Consider the following 25,294-nt stretch of genomic DNA (forward strand, 5'->3'; position numbering starts at 1 on the left):
TGCATTTTTCTCTTTAATTTTTCCAACTCTCTTCTCTCTGTCCTTCTTTCCCTCCCGATCACCTGTCCTGAGTGGGAAGGGGGGAGAGGGAGGGGCAAAGGGAGGAAGTGGGGGGGAGAGGAGGTTAACAATACATCTGCCAGGGTTTGATTGTCACCCCGCAATCTTAACCCTCGACATGGGTTCAAATTGGAACACAAGAGGTTCCACTTAAATTTGAGAAGAAACTTCTCAGTAAGGGTGCCAGAGCACTGGAACAGGCTGCCCAGGGGGGTTGTGGAGTCTCCTTCTCTCGAGACATTCAGAACTCTCCTGGACACATTATTCCTGTGTAACCCCATCTAAGTGTTCCTGCTCCGGCAGGGGGACTGGACTAGATGATCTCTTGAGGTCCCTTCCAATCTCTAACATTCTGTAATTCTCTAAAGCAGCATCACCTTCCCCTCCTGTGTCACACCAAATTCTATCACACAAATTTCCCTGCACTGCTGTCCTCCACCAAATCCCTTAGTCTGTTTTGGAGACATTTCCTTCTCTTGCTATGAGCCTTTGGAAAAGCCCTTGCAAGTACCTGGGGGATCACGACAACCAGCCTGGCTACTTGAGTATGAAGGGTGACTCTCGGGGTTCCTCTGCAGGGGAACTGCCAGCGCATTGCTCCCTGACAGCTCAACAACCCGCACCCTCATCTCTCCATGTCCATTCTGAAACAGCTACAGGCAAGGAGACGGCAACACCACAATCCTTACCCCTGCTTGCCTTCCATACTCAAGCTTCGCACCAGGGTTTTGTGCTTTCACTCAAAACTGATCATGACTGACAACAACCAACTCTTACCATCAAAAGGTGAAGCAATTAGCCAGTGCTAGACCTGAAAAATACTAACACCACCACACTGCAGTTTTAAAAGCCTGTCTTTTCAAACAGCATCAACAGATTACCACATGCCATGTCAAGCCAGAATGGGGGAAAGTCCTCCAAAGGCACCAGAGGGAGACGCACTGGTCAACCCAAGCACTCGAGAAGTTCAGGAGGACCCCGCCTTCACCAAGCACCTGAAGCGTATAGACTTGCATGTGGGGGAGACTGTGCTCCAGAGCCACAAGACTGTCCCACCCGCCCCACCCCAACAGAGGCAGGACCCCCCCAAGTCATCAGTGGCATCCAGCATGGGAGTTCTCCCTTCCTCCTTCCAGCTCCCGAAGCACAAGACATGCCCAAGCGCATGATACACAGCCACACACACCTGGTCTCTTCTTGGACTGTCATCCTGCTCTTCTGCCCACCACCATCAGCTCGTCGCTCATTGTTCTTACCGGTTAATCATTAAATAGCCAATTCTCCACTACTGTGGCAGTATGCATCAACTCAGAACCATCACTTAAGATGATTAGTTGCCCAAAGGTAGACCTGCAAATTATTTTAAAACAGTGTTGTTCTAAAACTCTTGTTTTGAATATGACAGTGACTGAATTACCACAAATAATACTGACTTTCCTGAAGACTGACTTTCACAAAACAACTCCCTTCAAAACCAAACTAGTGTTATTCCCATCAGTTTGTTCTTACAGCTCCTCCCAAATAGCGCATCTGAAAAACCTCTGCTCTGACGTAGATGAGCTGCCACCTTCCCCCCACCACGCCGATTTTAAAGATTTGGCAAGGCTTTTGGCTGAGAAGATTCTTTTATTGGTTATTTAACAAACAGATTAACACAACAGGTACTACAAGAACAGCTTCACAGTAGGCAAAGAAGGGTTTCTCTATTCATGTCACATAACAAAAGAAATGCAGTTGTTTGGTTTTGTTGGTTTTTGATTTTTTTTTTTGTTTGTTTTTTTAAATGTGAAATTAGCTAAATTAAAAAAATAGACACAAAGTAAACCAAGAATCAAAGCTAGGATAAACAGGCTCTGCAAAAGGTATTTCGTTCCCCCGTGAGGTTGTCTTTGCCGGCGGGGGTGTCTGCACCACGGGGGCTATCTTCACTCTAGAGGACTTGTTCCATCTACACAGACGAGCAAGAAGCCTCCTCCAACAATTCTGCTTGACAGGTGGCCGACCATCCTTGACAACCTGTTTGTGCTCCTCCAAGGCACATGGGGCATCCATCAACGGATCCGTTGGGGCTGAGCGCTCAATGGCAGCTGCCTCTCTCCTCTCCTGCTCGGCGCTGGCCCTTCTCCTCCGACACTCTGGAGCCACCACCTCTCTCCTCTCCCGCTCGGCGCTGGCCCTTCTCCTCCGACACTCTGGAGCCACCGCCTCTCTCCTCTCCCACTCCGCAGCGGCTGCCTCTCTCCTCTCCCATTCACGCTCCTCCCGCCAGTCCATGGTGGGGAGCAGGAACCGGACTTGCTTGGGGCGGCTGTTCCTCTGCCCTTCCCTACGCAACATAGGTACCAAGGCCACGCACAGATGCAGATGCCGCACCAGAGATGCCACAGGACGCGTGGGAGCCACAGGACACACCAGAGATGCCGCAGGACGCGTGGGAGCCACAGGACACACCAGAGATGCCGCAGGACGCACCAGAGATGCCGCAGGACGCACCAGAGATGCCGCAGGACGCGTGGAAGCACCACTACTGGGGTGAACCGGAGAGCCGCCTCTCTCACCTCCTCCTACGTCTGCGGTCACTCCAGGAATGGCCACCACCTCCCGTTGTCACAACAGAGACCCCGGCAACACTCAACCATGCACCAGGGAGCTAAGGCTCCTGGGAAAACATGCAAGCAGCCAATGGGCTTCCACATGCAAATGAGCACGGTGACATCAGCTACCAACATGGCACCAGGGACACATGGTCGCCAGCCAGCTCCTTCTCCACAGCCTCTCCTTGCAGACCCCTCTGCCTCCACGGCTGCTGGACAGGCTGCCAAGAGCCCACATCTCCCACCACAACCTCCCAATGCCTCTGAACCCCTGGGTCACATTCAACCACATCTGGCCAGGGAAGGGACATCCCACAATAACATCCACCCAGAAGCCTCAAGGAAATAGGGACACAACAAAGGAACTAACTCTCTGTTCAAGGCTTCTTCCTTACAGGGCAAGGATGAAGCTTGAACTGACCTTTATACACCACAGAATCCACCTGGAAAAACAAACACAAAGTCCCCACAAGCACAACTTGCCCAAAAGCCAGTCCTTCCTCACCACTTAAGAGATAAGGGAAGGACTTGGCAGGTGACATTTCCTCCCCCCTGTCACACACAAGCGACCCTTGCCTCAGCCTTAGTGCCACCACCTACAGCAGCCTGACCCGTGAAACACACCTGAGGAGAGATCTGGTAATAATAATTCCACACCTGGAACATCGTGTCCAGTTCGGGGCCCTGCAGTTCAAGAAGGACAGGGAACTGCTGGAGAGAGCCCAGCGCAGGGCAACGAAGATGATGATAGGAGTGGAGCATCTCCCATACGAGGAAAGGCTGAGGGAGCTGGGTCTCTTTAGCTTGGACAAGAGGAAGAATGAGGGGTGACCTTATTAATGTTTACAAATATATAAAGGCTGAGTGTCACGAGGATGGAGCCAGGCTCTTGTTGGTGACAATCAATGGTAAGACAAGAGGTAATGGGTTCAAATTGGAACACAAGAGGTTCCACTTAAATTTGAGAAGAAACTTCTCAGTAAGGGTGCCAGAGCACTGGAACAGGCTGCCCAGGGGGGCTGTGGAGTGTCCTTCTCTCGAGACATTCAGAACCCTCCTGGACACATTATTCCTGTGTAACCCCATCTAAGTGTTCCTGCTCCGGCAGGGGGACTGGACTAGATGATCTCTTGAGGTCCCTTCCAATCTCTAACGTTCTGTAATTCTCTAAAGCAGCATCACCTTCCCCTCCTGTGTCACACCAAATTCTATCACACAAATTTCCCTGCACTGCTGTCCTCCACCAAATCCCTTAGTCTGTTTTGGAGACATTTCCGTCTCTTGCTATGAGCCTTTGGAAAAGCCCTTCCAAGTAACCGGCGGATCACAACAACCAGCCTGGTTACTTGAGCATGAGAAGGGACTCTTCTGCAGGGCAACTGCCAACACATTGCTGCCATACCGCTCAGCAATCCACACCCTGATCTCCCCATACCTGTCCTGAAACATCTACAGGCAAGGAGGCAACAGCCCCAGAATCCTTGTGCCCAGTTGCCTTTCCATACTCAAGCATTACATCAGAGTTTTGTGTAAATCTGCCTTGATTAACAAGAAGCTTGTCTGCACAAGTGAATTATCAAAATCAAGTCATTAAAGAGGATAGACAGTGCTAATCTAACACATGTACATAGAGTTCCTAATAAATGTAATTGTAGTATATCTCTAATGCATTTTGTGTATTTCTTTCTACCTCCTAATTAGCCACTGGCAAGCAGGAGCGCACACACCACGAATGCTGAGAGATCAGAGCACGGTTCCTCTGTGAAGCTACTTTCATCCAAGTCAGTACCACATTAGCAGAAATGAGACATTAAGGTTGTGGGTCTATCAGTTAGTTCAATTTACTAACAGTCTCGGTAATGATCTACCAAACACAGAGAAAGCACTGACCTCCTCCTCTTTGCAGACTTTTGCAAAAGAAATACTTTGTACAGAGAACAGAAAAGGTGGTAGCACTTTTATAGGAAATCAGCAGGAAGTGCTGGAATAAAAGTGCTTAAATATAGTGCAGACACCTAATTATACATGACCATTAGTGAATATAACTACCTAGCATCCTGGCTTCTAGAACAATTTTTCAGAGGTGGTTGTGCTTATTCCTTTTAAATGTTTATCACTAGAAAACTAAGTCCTACATGCATCTCACATCAGGTGCTGTTACTTTTCCTTTTATGTTTAAATAATGTTTTTACTGAAGTTAAAGAAGTTGTTCTTGATATCCTACAACCACCTCTAAAACCTACAATCTGTTTACCTACCTTTTGCTGCAGCTCCTACAGTTTGAACTTCTCCTCCTCCTAACAGAAACTGCCTCCCTTCTGCGCATCTAGACAGAAAGGACACCAGACCACAGCTTCTAGATTCACTAATGTAATACCATGCAGTCTTTCCAGAACATTAACACTTTGCGTAAGAAAACAATGATGGCACTTCTAGTCAAAGACACAAATAATTAATGCATGTCTAATGCATTTAAGGACTTAATTCAGCCCCAGTGTTACTACCAGGCTCAAAGACACTTGGAAAGGGGCAAAGAAAATCCTCAGACATAAGTACCAATTCTACCATTTACAGCATTCAAAAGAGGTTCTGGCCTTGGAAACCTCCCCAGGGAGTGAACACAAAGTAGATGGCAAAGCAGAGAACAGGGCTTAACAACTCAACAACTGAAAGGTTTTTTTCAACCTTTATTTTAGGGCCCAAAAGTTTTAAGTATTTCCTCAGTAGCAAAGCGGGGGGAAAAAAGGCACTACACTTCTGCACACCCGCCTCATAAAAGAATCTAATCAGAAGGAGATAAACCATCAGAGAGCAGAATCAGATAGCTATAACCATAGTACCTGACCATTTTGAAGGAGCTCTTTCACATATTTAAACACTAAGTTAAAAAAGAATTATCCCCAAATGACTTCTTCAGGAGCCATGAAAACTTAGATGTCCTCACTTTCAGGATTCCCTGCATAGCATTACAGAAGATTTAACTTTTGCAAAGTTGACCAAAAAAAAAACCCACAGACTTCAAACAAACCTCAAAAACATTAACGTAGGGATTGAATGCAGTATGCTGCCCTTTACATGAATCTGACATTTTACCAAAAATGTCAGCATTCCAAAAAAAGCTCAAGTCAAAAACCACTAGAAAAACCACCAGAAGAGGGTTGTTTCCACCTGTCACCAACTCTTTTGGTTTGAATAGGTCACTTAGTAGCCCTGCTTGACTCTATTCCATCTGTCAGGATGAGGCAGTATTTTCATCCTGTCATGTAGACAGCTCAGCCTACTAAAAAAAAATTTAAATCCTCCAAATATTTCATTTGTAGTTAAATTAAAACATGCTTTAAGCTATTCTTTGCCAAAAATGCTCTTGGTTTTGTAGATTATTACTACTCCAATATAGTGTAAGCATAGATAAGGCTAAGAGCATCAATGGATAGAAAAGATATCAAAGATATATTTTAGATATAACCATTTAGAACTGCCACTTTGGGCACACTGACACGACACCACAAAATCGCAGTTTAACCTCTTCCTAAATGACCTCCATGACAGTACCTGATCTGCCTTGGTTAATGGAACAATGACACAAAGAGCTTATTTTTTTAATCTCATTAGCTGCTTGGGATTAACACTGGGGTATTATTCTGTGGCATAATTTCTTACATTGGGTTTAATGATCAAAGTTATATATCCAGTAACAGTAGAGAGTTACGACAAGGACAGCATAGAAATAGCACAAAGAAGCTACCTTCAGATAACTAAGAACTGTAAAGTATGAAATGAAAGAAGAAATATTTCAAATTATTTCTGTATTAAGCCACTACCTAGTGAAATTCTATTACCGGGCATTCCTAATGAGGAAGTCCCTTGGAGAACATTTTCCTTTTTAATTCCAAGGAATACAAATCCAGCATATGAGAACTGTGAGTCAAGACCAAAGGTTGTTTATCCCATTATCACACCTTAAACTGTAGGCAATGTAGATGGACAGGGAGGAGCAGATGATCCAGGCAGGAGTATGTTCCCTTTCTCCTCAGTCCCATCACAGCCCCCAGAGAGTGGCAGGTCAGTGACTTGTGCCAGAGACCTGTATATGTGGCAGCTTCCACTGGATCTCTGTTCTAATCACCTATTCATGCTCTCCGTGGACCCACAGAAGCTTTTACAACCTGCAACTGCCCATGCCCATGAACCATGGTCCATCAAACATAAGACCTGAAGCATCTTTTTTGCAGGTTGAGAAGACCTAGCCTACCAGTTAAACATCCCCTGTATGGAAGCCATCCCTATCTCACCTCTGCTGCCCTTCTTTGAGCATTTTCAAGTCTATAGTATTAAAGATCAGCATATGCCATGGAGTCATTCTGCAGCAAAACACTGACTTCTACCCCTTCCCTCATCACTTCTAACACTTGACTTCCTCTTCGGATCACATTGAACAGAGGGACTATTATGAAACTATTACAGGTCCAAACCCAGGTAATACCAATTTGTTCTGTGTACACAATGTGTGTAAATCATTTAAATCCAGTAGCAGAGCTTCTAATGCAACCAGATTTTGGGCAAACACATGCCTTTCCACAAAACTACCTTCTCTCTTCCCTGCTCTTCCAATCTCCTCATTACAGAGCTCCAGGGTGACCAGAAGAAAGAATCTTCCCTCAAGCACAGTCAGGAACAACAACCAAGACTTCAAATGTGCTCTTGTGCAAGAGGACACATCAACAGGCCTAGATGGGGGTACAATAGAGCCCTGGCAGCACTTAAACTACAGCTATAGTATGAAATCGGACAGCTTTGTTTTAAGTGAATTCAGCCCAGAGATCTTTGAATGCCTCTTTATCAACAATATGTAACACAGGAAAAGAGCCCTAAGAAAAATAAAAACTCAGTATTTAATATGTTTGAATTTTCTGAGACTAAATTCCAAAAAGCACACTGCATCAGCAATGGAAACAATTATACCCACCTGAGGAACACCCTTAGAACTGAAATGCAATCAACCAAAACAACATGTTTCTCAGTTGCCTCCTTACTCTTAAGATCTTGTACAGCTGTTTCTGAATTCAAACCACTCTTTTCTGCTACTTTCTGCTTTACTGAATTTCTCCCAAGAGGGAAGTGATTTGCAGAAGTTATCCTGAGTGTGGCTTTAGGCACCTCTGTAACGCACAATGAAAGGAGAACAATACACAAAGAGCAGTTCTTTCACGGACTGAATTGTTTTTCCTGGGTCAAATTGAGCACCTCCTTATGCAGAAAACTGCTGAAAACCTATAGAACAACTCCCATTAAGAGCTGTTACTTTGTGAGAGAAAGGACACCATGGTTCAAGTACCAGATTTGGTAAGAATCCTCTTGTAATTTTGGTTCTCTTTTTTCTTCATGTTGTCTCACCAAACTAAGATTCTCTGCCCAGTACCCACCTCACCATTCCAGATACCAATAATACATCCTACCTACATCCTCAACTGCTTTCTAAAGTACTTATGGTACTTTGGATTTCTGGGTCACTTTGATTTCTGCTTTCTAAACTTTGCCTACCACCCGCCAATTTGATCACCTTTATCATAATTGTTTTTACTTTGTTTTCTCCCACCAAGAGGAACATAGAACAACCTTCGTTGGGGTCTAGCATGAGCTCATGTATTATTTATGTCCAACTCCACAAAACGTTTTTGTGGAAGTCACGTGAAGAGAACAACTCAGCTGATCCTGCAATTCATCCTAAAGTCGATTATAAGCCTATGAACACTTAGTAACACAAACATTAAGGTGAATACTTACTTTTACATGATAGCCATGTAATAACATATATTATAGTGTTGCAATACATTTGATGCTGGTTCCCAAAATGTAATGGACGTAGAAATCTTTGTGGAGTATTTTGAAAGACCACTAAAAGTGACAGAAAAAGGTATAACTGAACATGCCTGAGTTTGAACACTGGCCACAAAGTCTGGCCAGGGTTTTAGGGTTTTAGTGCTTCCTCAAGTTTGGACCCTTTTTTGATACATCCCATGTTGGAAAAGAAAAAAAAAAAATACTGCTTATTTGTTACTTCGTTTCATGCAGGTAATGAGACTATCAAAGGAAAACAACTGTTTGCTCACACAAAAGCATTAAGAAGCCTCAGTGCTTGGATCCTGGGCACCGTGGTTTTCTCCACTACTTTCCTTGGGATGGTTTCTGTATTACTCAGAAGGGGAAGGTGTGTGAAACCTTACTTTCTCTCGTCCACATTTGTCTCAATTCTCCATTTCCATTTGTTCTTGTTCTTTTCCTGTTGCAGAAGATTACAGAATCACAGAATGGCTAGAGTTGGAAGGGACCTCTGGAGATCATCTAGTCCAACCCACCTGCTAAAGCAGGTTCACCTAGATTGCTGTATATCATTGTGGCTGGGAACACAAACACAACCCCCTCTAGAAAAAACACTGCAAAACGTATTCTTAAGGTTCATTTCTCTTCCTGTCACTGCTCTCTCTTCTTTTACTACATACACCGTGAAAACCATCTTTTTAGTTAACACTCAACATTGAATCAAAGCGTACTAGATTTAAAAGATATCCACTCTGAAAAAGTGGAATTCAAACTGAACCATAAATAATTTGATAAATATTTTCTGAGATGGAACAATCCTAGATGTTAAATTTAGAGAGAAACAATTAAATATCAAGTGTCAGTATGAAATATCAAATTGAGATGGCATCATACAGGCATCTGCCAGTTTAAACATCTAATCATACCAAGGGTCAACACAGTTGACAGGATACAGTTACCTGCTACTGAACTTTAGTGCCCAGAAACAATAAACTCATTTTCATCCAGCAGTCATCAGCTACTTTGCTCTACTTCAGCATCTCATAGCATGTGGTGGTTCAGTTCCCCACAAGTTGCATCCAAACCTCCCTCAAACTCTTGTGCAACTCCATGAGGGAGTGAAGCATCACTTCCAGAGGTTTAATTTATTCACTAGGATAACACCAGAGGAATCAGTCTTTCACATAAGAAACTAATGCAGAAAGCTTCTGTGTTTCATGAGTGCCAGAACTGTGGGAATTTAGTGCAGGTGTAATCACTCTCTCTTAAAAAAATGCAACCTTGATCCCACTGGGTGCAACCAGCAGAGAAGCAACAAATGGTTACACATTCCCTCCTGCTGCCTCCAGGTTCTACCAGCAACAGTCCCAAACTTTCCAAGACCTAAATCCAGTTTCGAAGGATCACTTGCTGGGCCTGCTGGAGTGCTGACACTTGTCTGTAATGGGATAAATGTGCATTTTCAATGCTATATACACATGCTATTTTTGTTCTCTGCCAAAGCAATCACCCTGATCAAAGACTGCGAGTCCTGTAATGCTTCCATTTTCACACTTAATATATACTATTGTCAAAGCATTATCTGAGAGACTATTGTGGTAGATCAGGTAAAATTAGTAAATCACACTTTGGAAGAACTCCAGCCTTACAAAACTACCTAGAGTGTGGCTGTAACTGATGTTTTAATGCCTGTACCTCCCCTAGCACCTTAGCTTTGCTGTAGGCTGCTAGTTAGCATCATGCTGTCACAGCAGAAGGAAGAAGTAACTCTTACAACAGCAGTCTGCAGAGAAGCAGAGATATTTCCTACACATGCCTACTAGCACACACTGGTATTTCCCAAATTCAGTTTCTTTGTTTTAAGTAGAAACATTGGCAGCAGCTTTCCAAGTGAGCACTTGGCAACTTCGCACTAGAAGTCGTAATTCTCACCTTCTAGACCATAAGCCCACTCACTTTTAGAAGCTGACAACCAACACTGTTCATCCATCTTGCAGACAAGATAAAAAAAAATATAATGTTTGATACTGTATCTCTCAACTGGGTGTCCAACTTGACACACATACATAAGACGACTAATCTACAGAAGAAGGTACTTCTCAAAAAAAGTCCTTTAAAAATCCCACTTTGCTTTAGCCTGCAGACTTTAGAAAGCAACCCAAAGTGATACTTAACGTTATGTCCAACACATTGAATGTCTTTGCCAGTGTCTAGATATTTCAGTTAATTAGGCAGCACTCCCTTTAGCATTTCCATTAGTATTAACATAGGCTAAGATAACAAATATAGCTGTTTAGCTAAAAGTAAAAATGAAGAGTGTCTGCCCACCCACATGCATCCCCCCAGTGAAACCTCCTCTTACTGCAAAAGCAGGTCCCTCTCTTTAAACAAACCACTTTTATACAAGGAAGAAAAAACGTTTCTTCTAAGAGCTTATCACTTCACTGGGAAACCATCAAAGGGGCAAGAAACCATTCCAAGGCTGGCCAGTAGGCAGTGCAAGTAGCTTGCAGAACTGCAGATCTGGAGACCATAAAATCATAGAACTGTTTTGGTTGGAAGGGATCATTGAATGCACCAAACCATCTCCCTAAGAACCTCATCTAAACACCTTTTAAACACCTCCAGGGATGGTGACTCACCACTTCCTTTGGCAGCCTGTTCCAATGTCTGACAACGCTTTCCATGAAGAATTTTTTCCTACTATCCAACTAAACCTCCCCTGGCGCAACTCGAGTATATTTCCTCTCGTCCTGTCACTTGCTACTTGGGAGAAGAGACCAACACCCTCCATGCTACAACCTCCTTTCAGGGAGTTGCAGACGGTGATAAGGTCTCCCCTCAGCCTCCTTTTCTCCAGGCTGAACAGCCCCAGTTCCCTCAGCCGCTCCTCATCAGACTTGTGCTCCAGGCCTCTCACCAGCTTCCTTGCCCTTCTCTGAACTCTCTCCAGCACCTCAATGTCTTTCTTATGATGAGAGGCCCAAAAATGAACATCAATCCCCTTGAGAGCACACAGGCCTTTTGTGTTGCAGCCACCTTGCACGTGTGAGGAAAGGTATTGTTCCTTGACAACCTCAAGTAAAGCACAAGATTTCCATGTAGTTCACAACAGAACAATTGAAAACAAACAAACAAAAAAAAAGATCTGCTTTCTGGGGAAATGGTCATTATGGGTTAAAAGAGAGAAAGGAGGAAAAAAAAAAAAGGAGGAATTTTAGTAGTATCTGTGACATGCTAACTTCAGTCAGAAAGAACCTAAAACAACTGTTCTCAAGTCAGCAGCACCCTACTCCTTAAGACAGAGAGCAACTACTGCAAAGGTTCTATGATATTCGGTTTAATAAATGGAGGTTTAGCCTAGCGTTAACATGTTAGCTGCTGAAAACATGCAACCTCTTTCCATTTGTAACCAGCATCACTACTCCAATTTCTCCTCTAGAGACTTGCACAGCTAAGATCTACTAAGAACCCTACAGGTCTGGAAGGCTTGCACATGGGCATACTACAGTGAAGTGGCCCAGGGAACATGATGCTGGATGAAGTATTTAAGAGCCTTCCTACTTTTTTGCCTCTAACATGACTATCGTTTGACACTTTAGCTCTGTTTCTCATGCCTTCCCTCACCCTCAACCAGCCACTCTCTACAGACAAAAAAAAAATAATTACAAAATATGGTTTATAAAACCAGAAACGGTCACAACCTTTAACTGTTGAGAAATCACTACCTCCATCTCATGACAGTTACAAGGTCTCAAGTAGGAACATGTGAGTTGAGAAAGAAAGGTCTTATTTAGAAAATTTCTCAGCAAAAGCACAAAAAGGCAATGTCTTTTTCTGCTTTTTCCTACCCTTGGGCTTACGAACACCCTCCCCTGTGATTTTGATTACGTAGCTTACCACCTTTTGATGTTGCCTCTAGAGTTTCAAAGAATACAAATCTTAATATTCTTCCATTTAATCAAAGCACTGAAGCATAGATCTTACATTTGAAAAGACACATAAAGGCTTCAGATACAGTCACAGAAACTCCAGTTTCCCCTGTCCTTTTGTTTTATGTAAACTTTAGATAATGTCCTTAACCTCATGTTTAAGATACAGTAACAAGTACAAGGTAAGCATTACATTTTTAATTGCTGCATTTTTCACGGCATTTTGCTGAAGATGAAAAATTTGTAATTACTTTTAAAGTTTCTTGCCAGAAAAGCAGAAAGAAGGCCATGCCGATGCTTGATGTCCCCCTTTTGCTCCATTCACAACAATACAGGATGAGAAATTTAACCTGGAGCTTTCTTCTTCTCTGGCATGTACACAGGTACATAGAACAATTCAGGTTGAAAAGGACCTAAGAATTGAAGTTTTGACCCAAAAAATCCACAGACAACTCTGTGTTTATGTTTTTGCTAATAAAGCAAAATTTATGTTATTTATAGGCATAGTTTTTGTTCAGATGGGGAACAAAAAGCCATGAAATCACTTAGCTCTGCAAGATGTGAACTGTCAAGTCTTCAGTTTTCCTTTCTATTCTCATTTGAACAATCCTTCTGCCAAACCAAGGAGCTCAGGACTGAAGAGGACTGTCCATGCTGGACGGACTCACGCTTTCCCTGGTACGCTGCACTGTGGCTACGCTATTCCTCTCCTCTGGAATGTTGCTTATGGAGGTAGCTCTCAGGTCCCTCTCACCCTTTGTCCCTGAGATATTAGTAGTTGTGAACCATAGAAGAGTTTTCTCTCTGAGGTAACAGACTATTACTTGCCAATACCAGATGGTGAACACAGGTGCAAAGACTGCCAGCAACTTGCCCAAAATCCCAAAAGAAATCCACAGAAGAGCAGACACTAAATGCAGCTCTGTGAGGTTCAGCATTAATGGTCGGTATATCCCTCCTCGGTGTCTGCATGAAGGGTTATAGACTTCAACTACGTTCCAGTATAGAGAGTGACTCATTCCTCCCCTCCTACAGTGCCAGGAACATCCAGCAAAAAGAACTATGAAAGATAAAGCCTCAAGTTGACTCAGGACTCAAAGTCTCAAGCAATCATCAGATGGATGAGAGTCTTCTGGTGTGAATTTCAGAGTTGTACTGTGCAGGGACAGGAGTTGGACTCGATGATCCTTGTGTGTCCCTTCCAACTCAGGACAGTCAATGACTCTATACCCTGGCAACACCTGAAAATTTTCATGACAGTAAAATATCACCAGCTGAAGGAGGTGCTCCTGGCAGCAAGGATGTAAGATAGACTGCCTTGTATGCAGAGGATTGCACGGCTTCCCAAAACGGGACACCAGCCTTCTCAGAGTGCAGCATCTACATCATTAGTACTGTCTACAAAAGCCTCAAAGCTTAAGTCTCTTAAAATCGCAAAACCTCAGAGGAAAATGTTAGAGTGAGCTTCAAGACAGGATTCCAAGCAAGTCCAAACTTTTTAATCTCTTTATATTGAAGATACCTAGAAATTTTACTTTAGAAATAAATGCAAACCAGCGACATTTTTAAAGTAGCAAACAGCATACTTTGGATCTTACATTTTGCCTGCTCTTTCTCTTTTTTGTATTAGGCTTATGAACACTTTTTCCCCATTGGTTTCTAGGAGCAACTAGGCACACTCAAAAATGGAACAAGTACTAAAGGCATCACTCTTCCATAAAAACAAAACAAACACAGTTCTATCTTGTCATAGTCTCGATACATTTAATTATATATTCATACATGTGTGCATATATATATATATATAAACAAATGAGTTAGCCTGCCATTGTTGAACAGAAGAAAGTGAAAAATTTCACAATCATTACTCTGATCCTGGAACATTTTTAAAGCACCTGCATCCCCAAAGCACCTCATGTACACCTTTACATCTTTGTCTCTTTTTTAACTGAAAGGAAAAAAAAAAAAAAGTTGCTTATGAAAAACAATCCAGTACAAATCTGGTGAGTCAGACTAAAGAACACAGCATAATGTAATCTCTGCTTATAATATCAAAGATCAAAGAGGATGAAATTAGTTTCCCTTTATTCACATACAACATGGCCCACTAACAATTCACATGATGCTTTGACTAGAGTTTTGTTACCCTTGTTATGAAAAAACACAGGTCATTCCTTCAGACCTCCATTATTTAAGCAGAATTAAACTTCTCATTAAAACCAAGAAAAAAAATACTAAGCATTCCTAAAAAGCTAAATGATGATTATTTAGGAAGTCGATGGGCTCATCTCTAAGTGATGAGCTTGCTGCTTTCTTTCTGAAAAGATGAAATCAGGCAACAACTAAGCAGAAGTGACCCTTACGAGGTCATAAACCATTTTCTTCAGGAGTGATTACTTAAATCACACTAAACATCCTACGTATTATTATGGTGCATTAAGGTTTATGGAAATTTTAAATCCACCTCTTATGGTCCCTTAAGGCAGGCAAGTAAATGTACTCCTTATTGAAGATAAAACATTGCTAGACATTCAAGAACTCCTCTATTTGTTCTCTGAAATAGCAGAGTAATAAATTCCTGGTAAAATCTCTCACAGGTCTTAGCAGAAAACCATAAATCCGTTTCAAAACACTTCCCTCACCTTGATGATGTTCCAGCATCTCAGGGCAACTAAATCAAACTCTTCATAGCGTAAAGACAGTTTAAGCTTCACTAGCATTTTAATTTATCTCTCAAGTTCCTGCTGATCACAAGGAGTCCTGTGAGACAGGACCAAAAACTCCCAATTCACTTCTTTCTATCCAAACTTGGTAGTTAGACATGCAAACTGAGAATGGAGCTAAAACTATCTACATTACTTACAGATATAGATGATCAGACTTAATACATCTTCCACATCCATTTGATAAAGGGAAACACCACTCAAGTGTTCAAAGGCTAAGCACTGCCTGTCTTCCTACAGAAGACCATACATGCTGCAGCCCCAGTGGATTGATAAAGTGGTAGCAACACAATGCCAAATTTCCTGAAATTACAAATCCAGGCATGGAGGCAATTACTAATACACTGCCTCTCTCCTCTGCATGGTAGCTTACAATAAACTAGGTCGCTATCAGGTGATCAAGATTTTCATCACCTCACCACTAACATAAAAACCAGAGGCAGCCTCAGTCCCACTCACTGAGGAAATCCAGCACACGGGAAACCCCCTGGAATGCTTTGAAACTGGTCCTACTGTGAAGAACTATTGATTGCCTGCCATGTGCTATGCTTTCTGACAGATCCAGCTGTAAAAAAAAGAAAATTATGCAAAGAATATTTTGAAACACCAAACACAGCCTAAATACCAGCAGCAGTAGCTGTTTCCTCATTCTGCAGGGGCAGGAAGGACACGGCCCCAAAAGGGATCGCTCTTCATGTCACAACACCCTATCTGCCTGCAACACGATACACTCACCTCAGAGGGATGTAACTGTGAGACCCCTAACGAAGTATGTTAAAGGATTGCCCCACCCCCCAAGAAGGCAGATAAAGAATATTATTGTTTTCAGGGTTCAACTTCTGTGTAGTACTAGCACATGGTCAGTACGAGAGTACTAGAGACCAGGCAAACCAAAATAAGAGCTTCAGTTCTAAAGCCTGGTTTCTAAAACAGGATTGTAGAAAACCCTATAAATCCTTACATGTAGTATTCATGCCTTAAACAGTAAGAATTCAGGTAAAAAAAAAATACTTAGGACTGTTGCTGCATCTGATTAACTTCAGTCAATGGAACTGCTCCTGAAGTGTGCCCTGGGTACTGTAACTCCTCTACAGGAACAGTGTGATGCTTCTGTATCCTGACTGTATTTTATTTCCTGCATCAAGAAAAGTGATCAATACATTCTTTGAGCTCACACACATACAAAACAGAGCAATCTTGATTTTCTGACATTGAGCCTGATTAGCTCAAGGGGCTGCAAACAGACCAAAACAAGCTTGTTTCACATTCTTTTGAATACTGACTGAAATAAAGTAGCTTCACTATTCAGTGGGCTCCTGCAACCATGAATTGATTTGGTACAGACTTTCTTCTTACACATTATCATTCACTTCATGGTAATACTTTCAATGTCAGTGACCTGCTAGCCTGATCCTACTTAGCCGATTTACAAGGGTAAGTACATGCAACATTTATTTTAACTATTCAATCACGTGGTTTTGTTTTTCCCAAAATGTAGCTGGAACGTAAGACACAGTGTACTTCAACTGCTGAAAACTTTGCATCCTCTGAGCTTTCTTTATTGATCAGCATCCTGAACACAAACAATGAGAAGGGAGACTAATATGCTTCATCCTTCAGGAAACTCAATTTTCCATTTATTTGGAAAGAATCCAACCAGATATACTGTTAAATCCTTAGAAGATCTATCCTGAACTGTAAAGGTGAACTGTATTTTAATCCCTAAACCAGACCTCCCATCCTTCTCTCAGACTTCAAAATGGATTTACAACTAGTACCAAACAGTTAGGTTATTAATTAGAACTACAGTACTACGTACATAAGAGATGGGTGTCTTAAAATATCTTGACTATTTCCATTGTGAAGCTTACAGATTCATAATTCAGCCCTGATGGACTACATTAAAAAAAAAAAAAAAAAGGGTATCCAACAACTTCTGCTAGCATCCAGAAACAAACACCACCATGACTTGTTTTAAAAACTAACCTGCTTATTTAGTTGGGGAAACAATGTTCTGAAAGGCATCTTTGATTTTTTTGGGGGTAGGGCTTTGTGCTATTTATTGTTGTTGTTTTTTAAAAAAAAGCTTGAGCATCTCCAGTCTGACTCTTATAATTTGAACACGTATACACTTGAGCGGGACATGAAAATCCCATAAAGCTCCATCTCCATTAAAAGAAAGAATAAACTAATAACCCAACTGCTGAAAAAAACACGTAAAAGCTGTAATAAAAGAAAGACCACATTATATTATTGATCTGGGATGATGTCTATCAAGCTCCTGACAGAAGCTAACCTTCTCAGCCAAATTACAAATCCCCTGAAAACACGGGTGTATAATGGAAAGCCTGACAGGCCATTAGTGACAAAGCATGAACGAGGTTCCAATAAATAATGAAAATTGAATTTTAAATGAACCAACATTAAAACAAAAAAAGGAAAAGATATTTACCCTGGAAGGCTGCAGCCCTAGAGTTTACCCCAGATTGCCATTCTCCATTACTTGATCATACACTGATATTCCTAAATATCCTATGCTTGACTGCAAAAGTAGCCTGATGCAATCCTAGGACAAAAGATGTCAGTAATCCTTCTGACACCAGTTATTTTCTCTTCAGCCTTAATATTAAACAACATTACTTGCCTCTGTCTGCAATCCTACACAATCCTGTCCCAACATCACAAGGTCGCCCTGTCCCAGTGTGAGTTTTTCATTTGTCCCCCTCTCAATCCCCACCACCACAGCACAGAAACACACAACAGCAAAAGCACAGCCTCTCTTCTGCTCTGTGATACCAACAGAAACAGGTAAATCATAGAATGGTTTGGGTTGGAAGGGAGTTTCACAGGCCATCTAGTCCAGCCACCCTGAAATGAGCAGGGACATCTTCAACTAGATCAGGTTGCTCAGAGACCCATCCAGCCTGGCCTTGGACATCTCCAGGGATGGGGCATCTACCACCTCTCTGGATGACAGAAGTATTAAAGACTAAAAGCATTAGAGTGAGGAGAAAGCAACACAAACCAGCAAAAAGAGAGTGTAGAGTTACCTTTAGCGGTTCTGCTGAAGGCTGGGCTTGGCTGCTGGTGCTGGCTGAGGCATCCCCAAGTGTGAGGCTGTAGGTGCTGTAGGGTCACCTACAGCTCTTACAGCAAAAAGCAGGTCACCTAGTACAACCCTGCCAGAAAGGAAACTCCCCAGCAGCCACCTTCAAGTACTTTGTTCTCACTAATACATTACAGTAAGAGACATTACCTTAAAAATTGGCACTGCACCCTGGTTTTAGAATTACTCGCTCCAGCCCTGACACAGGCATCCGAACTACCCTCCATTAGAATTGGCCGAGTCTGATGTCCTTGCAGTACAAACGGTTCTCCTCACATGAGCAGTGCTATTTGCTGAGGCTCATCCCAGGGCAGCACCACAAACCCTTCTCTCCCACCCTCTGCTCTTCAGCACGTCCAGACCTGCACCTTGCTCCTGGGCCTTGCTGGGACAGCACCGAGACAGATCCCGGGCAGGAGCTACCAAGAACATCATTTGCCCCATCAGTCCTGCACAGAGGGATGTTGGACAAGCAGAAGCACATTCCCACCCCATGACCAAACCCACTGGGTCTCAGAAGAGGCTCCAGTTGTGGTTTCGCCTACACCACCCCATCCAAGCACTCAACTACACATCAAATAGCTACATGCACACTTGATTTCAGAAATTCCTCAAAGACAGTTTTCTATGCCAGGTGAAGAAAAAAAAAAAAAAAAAAAAAGGCAGCTTTAAATTAATCTTTCCCTTCTACCTCAAAAAAATAAAAATAAAAAAATAAAAAATTAAAAATTAAAAAAAAAAATAAAAATTCTTTTAAAAAATTAAAAAAATAAAAAAAAACACACCACATCGCATTTTACCCATTTTTACACAGGAATTTCTTTGCTATTTGCTTATCTTTCTCCAATACAAATCTGAGGCTCAATACCCAGGGTGAGCTGGTTAAATCACTTAACCTCAAAGAACCTACTTTAACTCTGATTTAAATAATCTGTTCTGATCTTGCTTTGCATTTTTACTTCCTAGAACTTTTTGTGGAAAGAAATACAGATTTTTCCTGGGTGGAACACTGTGCTACCATTTTTGGTGGGTGTCAGTTGTTTTTTTGTTTGTTTTGGGTTTTTTTTGGGGGGTTGGTTGGTTTTTTTGTTGTTATTTGGGTTTTATTACACTGATTAGGAAGATACTCTAAGAATATTTTTTATTTTACTATTCATAAGTTACTTACATTAGTATTATTTCCCTTCAGTATTTGACTATTCTTTTTTTTTTTTAATGAACATTTCATATTCATTAGTTGCAAAATGTTTTATAGATAGGACAAAAGAACTTTTACAGATACTCAAGTACAAGTTGTAAAAACTGTATTTTAAACTCAAATCCTGCTAAATGTGTTGAATGAAAAGAAAGTAAATTTATCAACATATTTATTAAACTAATTTATTACAGAGGACATTACCCATACAGTTACTGAATCTGGTTGTTAGCTGTTTTTGTTAGGACAGATGTGATTTTCATACCTTCTTGTCGTTCATAGATCAAAAGAAAACAAAGCTTCCCAGCTTTTGTAGTTTCTCACCTTTGACTAGACAACTCACTGAAGTAATTCCAGGAGGAACCACAAATGAAGAATATGTTTTGTTTCTGCATGAAAGCTTCTCCTGTCAAACCAGTTCCATGCTGCAGCAAATTCTCAGCAGACACTTCCACCTACTCAGTGGCTACACTTTTTTCAAAGTTTCTGAAGCAAATATATTGTTATTTAATACTATAATTTAATTAAAAGTTATTACACTGTGATTGAGTTAAAGCCTGAATCTAGTATTTTCAAATCCAAGTTATTTATTCTTCTTTTCAATTCTTCATTGTAACCCCTTTGGCTTTCAAAAAATTTCTTTCATCATTCTTCATCCTTCTACTGATGTTTTCCCATTTGGGTCCTTGTTTCCATCACATTTCCACAACACTCACATGCATGAGCACTTACTGTATGCCACCTCACCTTTCATTCTCTCAGGAAAGCTAGAGACCTATTTATTTCCAGGATTTATTCATCAAGATAATTTGGCACATGAATCATCCCTGTCTGTACTCACATGACAAGCCCTGAGGTGCAGTGCTGTGCAAACAAGCCCAAGCGATCCTCAGACTTAGAGGATGAACGTTCCTATGCCAAGTACACCCTCCTCCATCCTCCTCTCATCCACAGTTGGTCAAATATGAGAGCATCTCTTCTACCACCAGGAAACCAAACAGAAGAAACACTTCATTACTTGACAAGACTACTGGGCCCTCCGCAGGGTCTGGCCTCTCCACCGGCACCTGTGACCACCACCATTACAGACCTTGAGTGCCTGTTGGCAACAGTTTTCAACTGCCTGTTTATTCCTGATCTCCTGCATCCACCAGCTTCTCAGGATCCCTACGACTTCTCCACCTTTTGCCCGGCTACGTATCTTCATTACCAATCAGCCACAGTTCAAGACATTGTTCAGATCTACCTATTTATTTTTTCTTACTCGTTTTAAGTTCCAGTATGCACGAAGTCACACTTCCACCCAAGCACACTTTGCTGCACTAAAGGCAGGGCCATTTGTCACTGGAGAACAAAAGAACACAAGGAAATTAAGCATCTGACACCATTACACAGTAGTTTCAAGCACAACCGAACATTAATCATCCCAGTTCAGGGCTTTGGCCAAAAAGGTACTTTCAGAACACTACACACAGCCCAGTTGAGGAGACATCCAGCAAGTCTGTGATTCCCCCAGGAGAATGATTTTTGCCAGAGAAATGTTCAAACAAACAGCATTTCAGAGTGAGTTTGCACACAATACTAGTGTAATAATGTGCACAACTGGATGACACTAACATCCAGCCAAGACTTCTCAAAGAAGCATCATCCTTCCTTGGTACGGAGTCATGCATGAGTCATTATTTTGAAGCATGATGTCAGATTTGCTATATTTTCTAAATTACACAAACAGGACAATATGAGAAATCCCATGGAAGGGGATTTACATTTTCAGCCAATACTTATCCAAATGCTTATGTGATATTCCCAAAATAAAGCAATTTACCTCCGCAAAACCCAGTGTCAGCAAAACCAGCAATTTCGTCCTTAGGCTGGACAGTATGTGCTCACTTAAATGAAACACACAAAAAGAGAGAGGTTGTCCAAATGATGACCGAGTGAGTCCCATTTTATTGTTGAGGGGCTAACAGCACTGAGGGAAAACCCAGAATTTAGTGTGGTCAAAGGATTTGCCAGCTGGTTTCAAGAGAGCTCAGAAAAACCTCACAACAGGTTTAACCTACTGACACAGCTGAAAATGATTTAGCCATTACAAAAAAAAACACCACTAACATAAAACCAGCTGTATGTTCATCTCACAGCCCAACAGGTGATATACCATAAGCTGGGTCATTGGACTTCTTTTGTGCACCCAGGCACAAAAAGTAGACAAATCCTGTGTGTTACCCACCTGAACCCATATGGGACTGTGGCTACTTTCATGAGCACTGAACTCAATGAAAAGCCTTTACATCTGCTGTGCTGTGGGTGCCCAATATACTCTGGAATAGCCCAGGCTATGTTGCATGCCCTGCAACAGCATTTGCTAGTGCGGTCAAGACATGCACAAATTTAAGGCAAAGGATTACACCTGATAGCCTTCTGTTCATCTACCATTTCTATGGAGCACCACTCCAAAAGCACCCCATTTTTCCTAAGAGAAGTATTTAAACAACTTACTTCCCTCGTAATAAATCACAGAATAGAGAAAAAGAGCTCTCATTCACTGGGAGTGACAATGTTATATATCAGGTATTGTGCAGCACACAATGAAATGAAAATCTTGGAAAAATCTTTCAATATACAGAACTGGAGATTTATAGCACAGAGAGATTATCGGTCTCTTAGGCCTTAAGGAAGCTTTTCAATATGTTCCTCCCAAACTTTATGTAATAATATGTATAGATTTTTAAAAGCTGGTCAGAAGCTGTGACAATTTAAATGTCCCTGTGGCAACCAGAGTCTGCAACCTCTAATCCTGAGAGGGGTCCCACTTTGGGAATCTGCAGTGCTTGGGGACTAGCAAGGGGAATGCCAGCAGAAACTGATATTCAGCAACTGTGCTCAGAAATAGCCACCACAGAGCAGATTCTCCATGCATTAAAATTGTCACACTGTCCCATAACCACCAGGGCTGAAGGCCCATCGCACCCATCGCTGCCCAGGGCAAGAAGCTCCACGGCACTTGTCTACCTGCAGGACACCTCACTGGTGGGAGAGGCATAGCAGCTTGGCAAACTGCAGCGTTTTCAGCTTAAAGTTCAGCTCTGTTCCCTGGATAGAAAAACTGAACATCTGAGGCACTGCTGTGGTGACATATAACCTATCTCCATACAGGTACAGACAGAGACAGGCAAACGTCCACAGTCAGGATCAGCCCCTCAGTTCAACGACCCAGGCAGTTCTCCTGAGGTTTTCTTTTCAAGCCTTCATCCAGTAGAAGAGAGGTGCAATGCTGTCTCATTAATTCTGTGATCATCCCAAAGTTACATCGCAGGACTTTTCATGATGAGCTATTCTGTTTATGTCTTCAAATACAAGTGAAAACAAAGCATTTCTACATTGTTACCAGCCAACAAAGTATTTCCTCTTCCAATTTCAGTAAAAGAAAGCAATGGTGATATTTCTTTTCCTGGGAGGTTTTATTTTCATTCAAACATGATATAGCCAAACATGAAATCATGACGGCTTTTCAATGAATACAATCTCACAGGCATTTAGATTTTGTGGTATTTTTTCTGTTTTGTTTGTTCACAGTTTCTTTGCCACAACACTTTCTTTGGCCCTTTAACATTTTTACACTACAGTAAAACCTGGAGATCCAAATCCATTAGAAAAAAGCATAAAGAAACAAGAAAGACTCATCATTTCTCTTTATTTGCACAAGCTTTCATTACATGCAAGGCAAAAATAAAGAAGGGAGAGCCTGTTCCTCCCTGTGGAGACCACAGTAAGCACTGACAAACTGATGCACAAAGTTCAGATGGAGAACCAGAGAGATTTCCCATGCCAATCCACATCACAAAGCCAGTAAAACTCAAATAAAAACTCATTCTGAGGTTTTAAAGAAGACTCAGAAATTCAGACTTCTGGGACCTTATAAATGAGCTGAGGGAGGATCAGCCATTAATAAAGGCCAGGTGGAAGAAACAAGAACGTGTTGCACACCGCAGTTTATAATTTAAAGCCCTGACCCTGCAACGATTTCTGTGAAATCATCTCCTTGGAGCACACATCCAGTCCAGGACATACAGAAAGTTGTGAATAAGGTAGAAACCATTCCTCACATCGAAACCTCTGTCTATGGTCTCTATTGTTGCATGGAAAAATGAGCCATTTCTATTTATTAGCTTAGCCAGAAGAGTTTCCTGATGTGAAGGATTTTGGTTAAGGGAGCTGTTGTACCACTCTGTCGCCTAAAGTCAATAGAATTTCAACTTCAAACTTTTATTTCACAATGCGTAGGCTTTGTGAAAAGCTAAAGAAAGACGTGTCATGTAAAATTTGCATTGATCAAGATCTAAATAAACAAGCTCACTATAAAGCTTAAGAAAACCTCCACGATTTAAAAAAAAAAAAAAAGAAAAAAATCGACCGACCACCAAAAGCCACAACGTTATATGCTTACTAGACCATGGCATGCGGTGTGAAGTCATTTACTCAGAGAAGGGAGGTGTTTGACTCAGAAGAGGGAAAAAAAGCATCCACAGAGATCATCTGAGAGCTATACGATCACACACACTGGCAAGAGTAACGAAAAATGTGTTGTTTGCATTTGAAAACACATAATGCATAGTTCATACGGTAACATAAAAAATAAAAGAGGCTATGTGCGTGGTGCTTTCTGATCATTTTTCTCCAAGGGCATTTCAGACAATGGAGCAGACAGCTGCTCTCTCCGGCTCTCGGGACTTGGGAAGGGAGAAGGGCCCATTCCTGTGACAGCAGCACCGCCCGGCAGCACACAACAGGTTTCCCAGCCACCGCCACCGGCTGCACACGCCGAACCAGGAGACTGACCCAGCCCGCGACCGTGGAGGGGCAGGGGGTCCCCGCTCCCGCCGGGGCCCGCCCGGCCCCGGGGCGCCGCTCCCGCCCTCCCCCGCCCAGCACCGCAGGGAGGCCCCGGCCGCCGACTCACCGAGGCCGCTGATCTCCTGTCGGAGGCCGGCGCGGCTCCGCTCCTCCGCTATCGCCCGCAGCATCTGCTGCAGGGAGCGGTCCGGCTCGCCGTTGGCCTCCTCGTCCCTCGGCCCGGCGCGGCCGCCGCTCCTGGCAGAGGCCATGCTGCCGCTGCCGGCGATGATCTCATGTCAGGCCGCCCCGCGGAGGCGGCCGCGGCACCCGGCGCTGCCGCCCCCACCGCCCCGCACGGCTTCTCCCGGCAGCGGCGGGCGGAGCCGGGAGCCGCCCGGTGGCAAACGACGAAAAACCCTTCCGGCCCCGCTTCCTCAGGCTACGGGCGAAGGGGCGGTTCCCCCTCAGAAAGTTTCCCGGGCGTCACCAACAGCCCCCAGGACCCAACGATCGTTCCCACAGGCGCTGACCAGCCGCGCTCCGCAGCTTCCTGCTACAGCGGCCACGGGAAAGTGGGCGGTCCCGCCAGCTCCTGGCCCCGCCCTTGGGCGTGGAGGGGGCGGGGCCAGGAGCCGGCGGGACCGCCCACTTTCCCGTGTCTGACGCGACGTTGACCCGAGCGGAGTTTTCCTGGTAATAACCGGCTACAAACCTAAAGTATTTACGCGACGCAAACGTGCTGGAGATCTGACTCCTTGCTGCACAAGCACGCCTTCGGCTGTACGGATTAGAAAGGAAAAAACTTCATCTGGAATCTACAAACAGAGTGAGGAATCACAGAATGGCTGGGGTTGGAAGGGACCTCTGGAGACCATCTAGTCAAACCCACCTGCTAAAGCAGGTTCACCCAGAGCAGGTTGCATAGGATTGTGTCCAGGTGGGTTTTGAATGTTTCCAGAGAAGGAGACTCCACAACCTGTCTGGGCAGCCTGTTCCAGTGCTCTGGCACCCTCACTGTAAAGAAGTTT

General features: G+C 43.0%; 1 protein-coding gene across 2 annotated transcripts in view; it reads right to left on the reverse strand.

Moving 5' to 3' along the window:
• Nucleotides 1-24,838, reverse strand: part of KIAA0930 (KIAA0930 ortholog) — a 96,806-nt gene extending 71,968 nt beyond the window's left edge. For both annotated transcript variants that reach the window (XM_065844209.2, XM_065844199.2), the window contains exon 1: nucleotides 24,391-24,838. In XM_065844209.2, coding sequence (XP_065700281.1) covers nucleotides 24,391-24,535 — 145 coding nt within the window. In that variant the 5' untranslated portion in view covers nucleotides 24,536-24,838. The remainder of the gene's footprint in view (nucleotides 1-24,390) is intronic.
• Between the last annotated feature and the right edge of the window lie 456 nt (nucleotides 24,839-25,294).

This window comes from Patagioenas fasciata, chromosome 1 (genome assembly GCF_037038585.1).
Source record: "Patagioenas fasciata isolate bPatFas1 chromosome 1, bPatFas1.hap1, whole genome shotgun sequence".
Lineage (NCBI taxonomy): Eukaryota > Metazoa > Chordata > Aves > Columbiformes > Columbidae > Patagioenas > Patagioenas fasciata.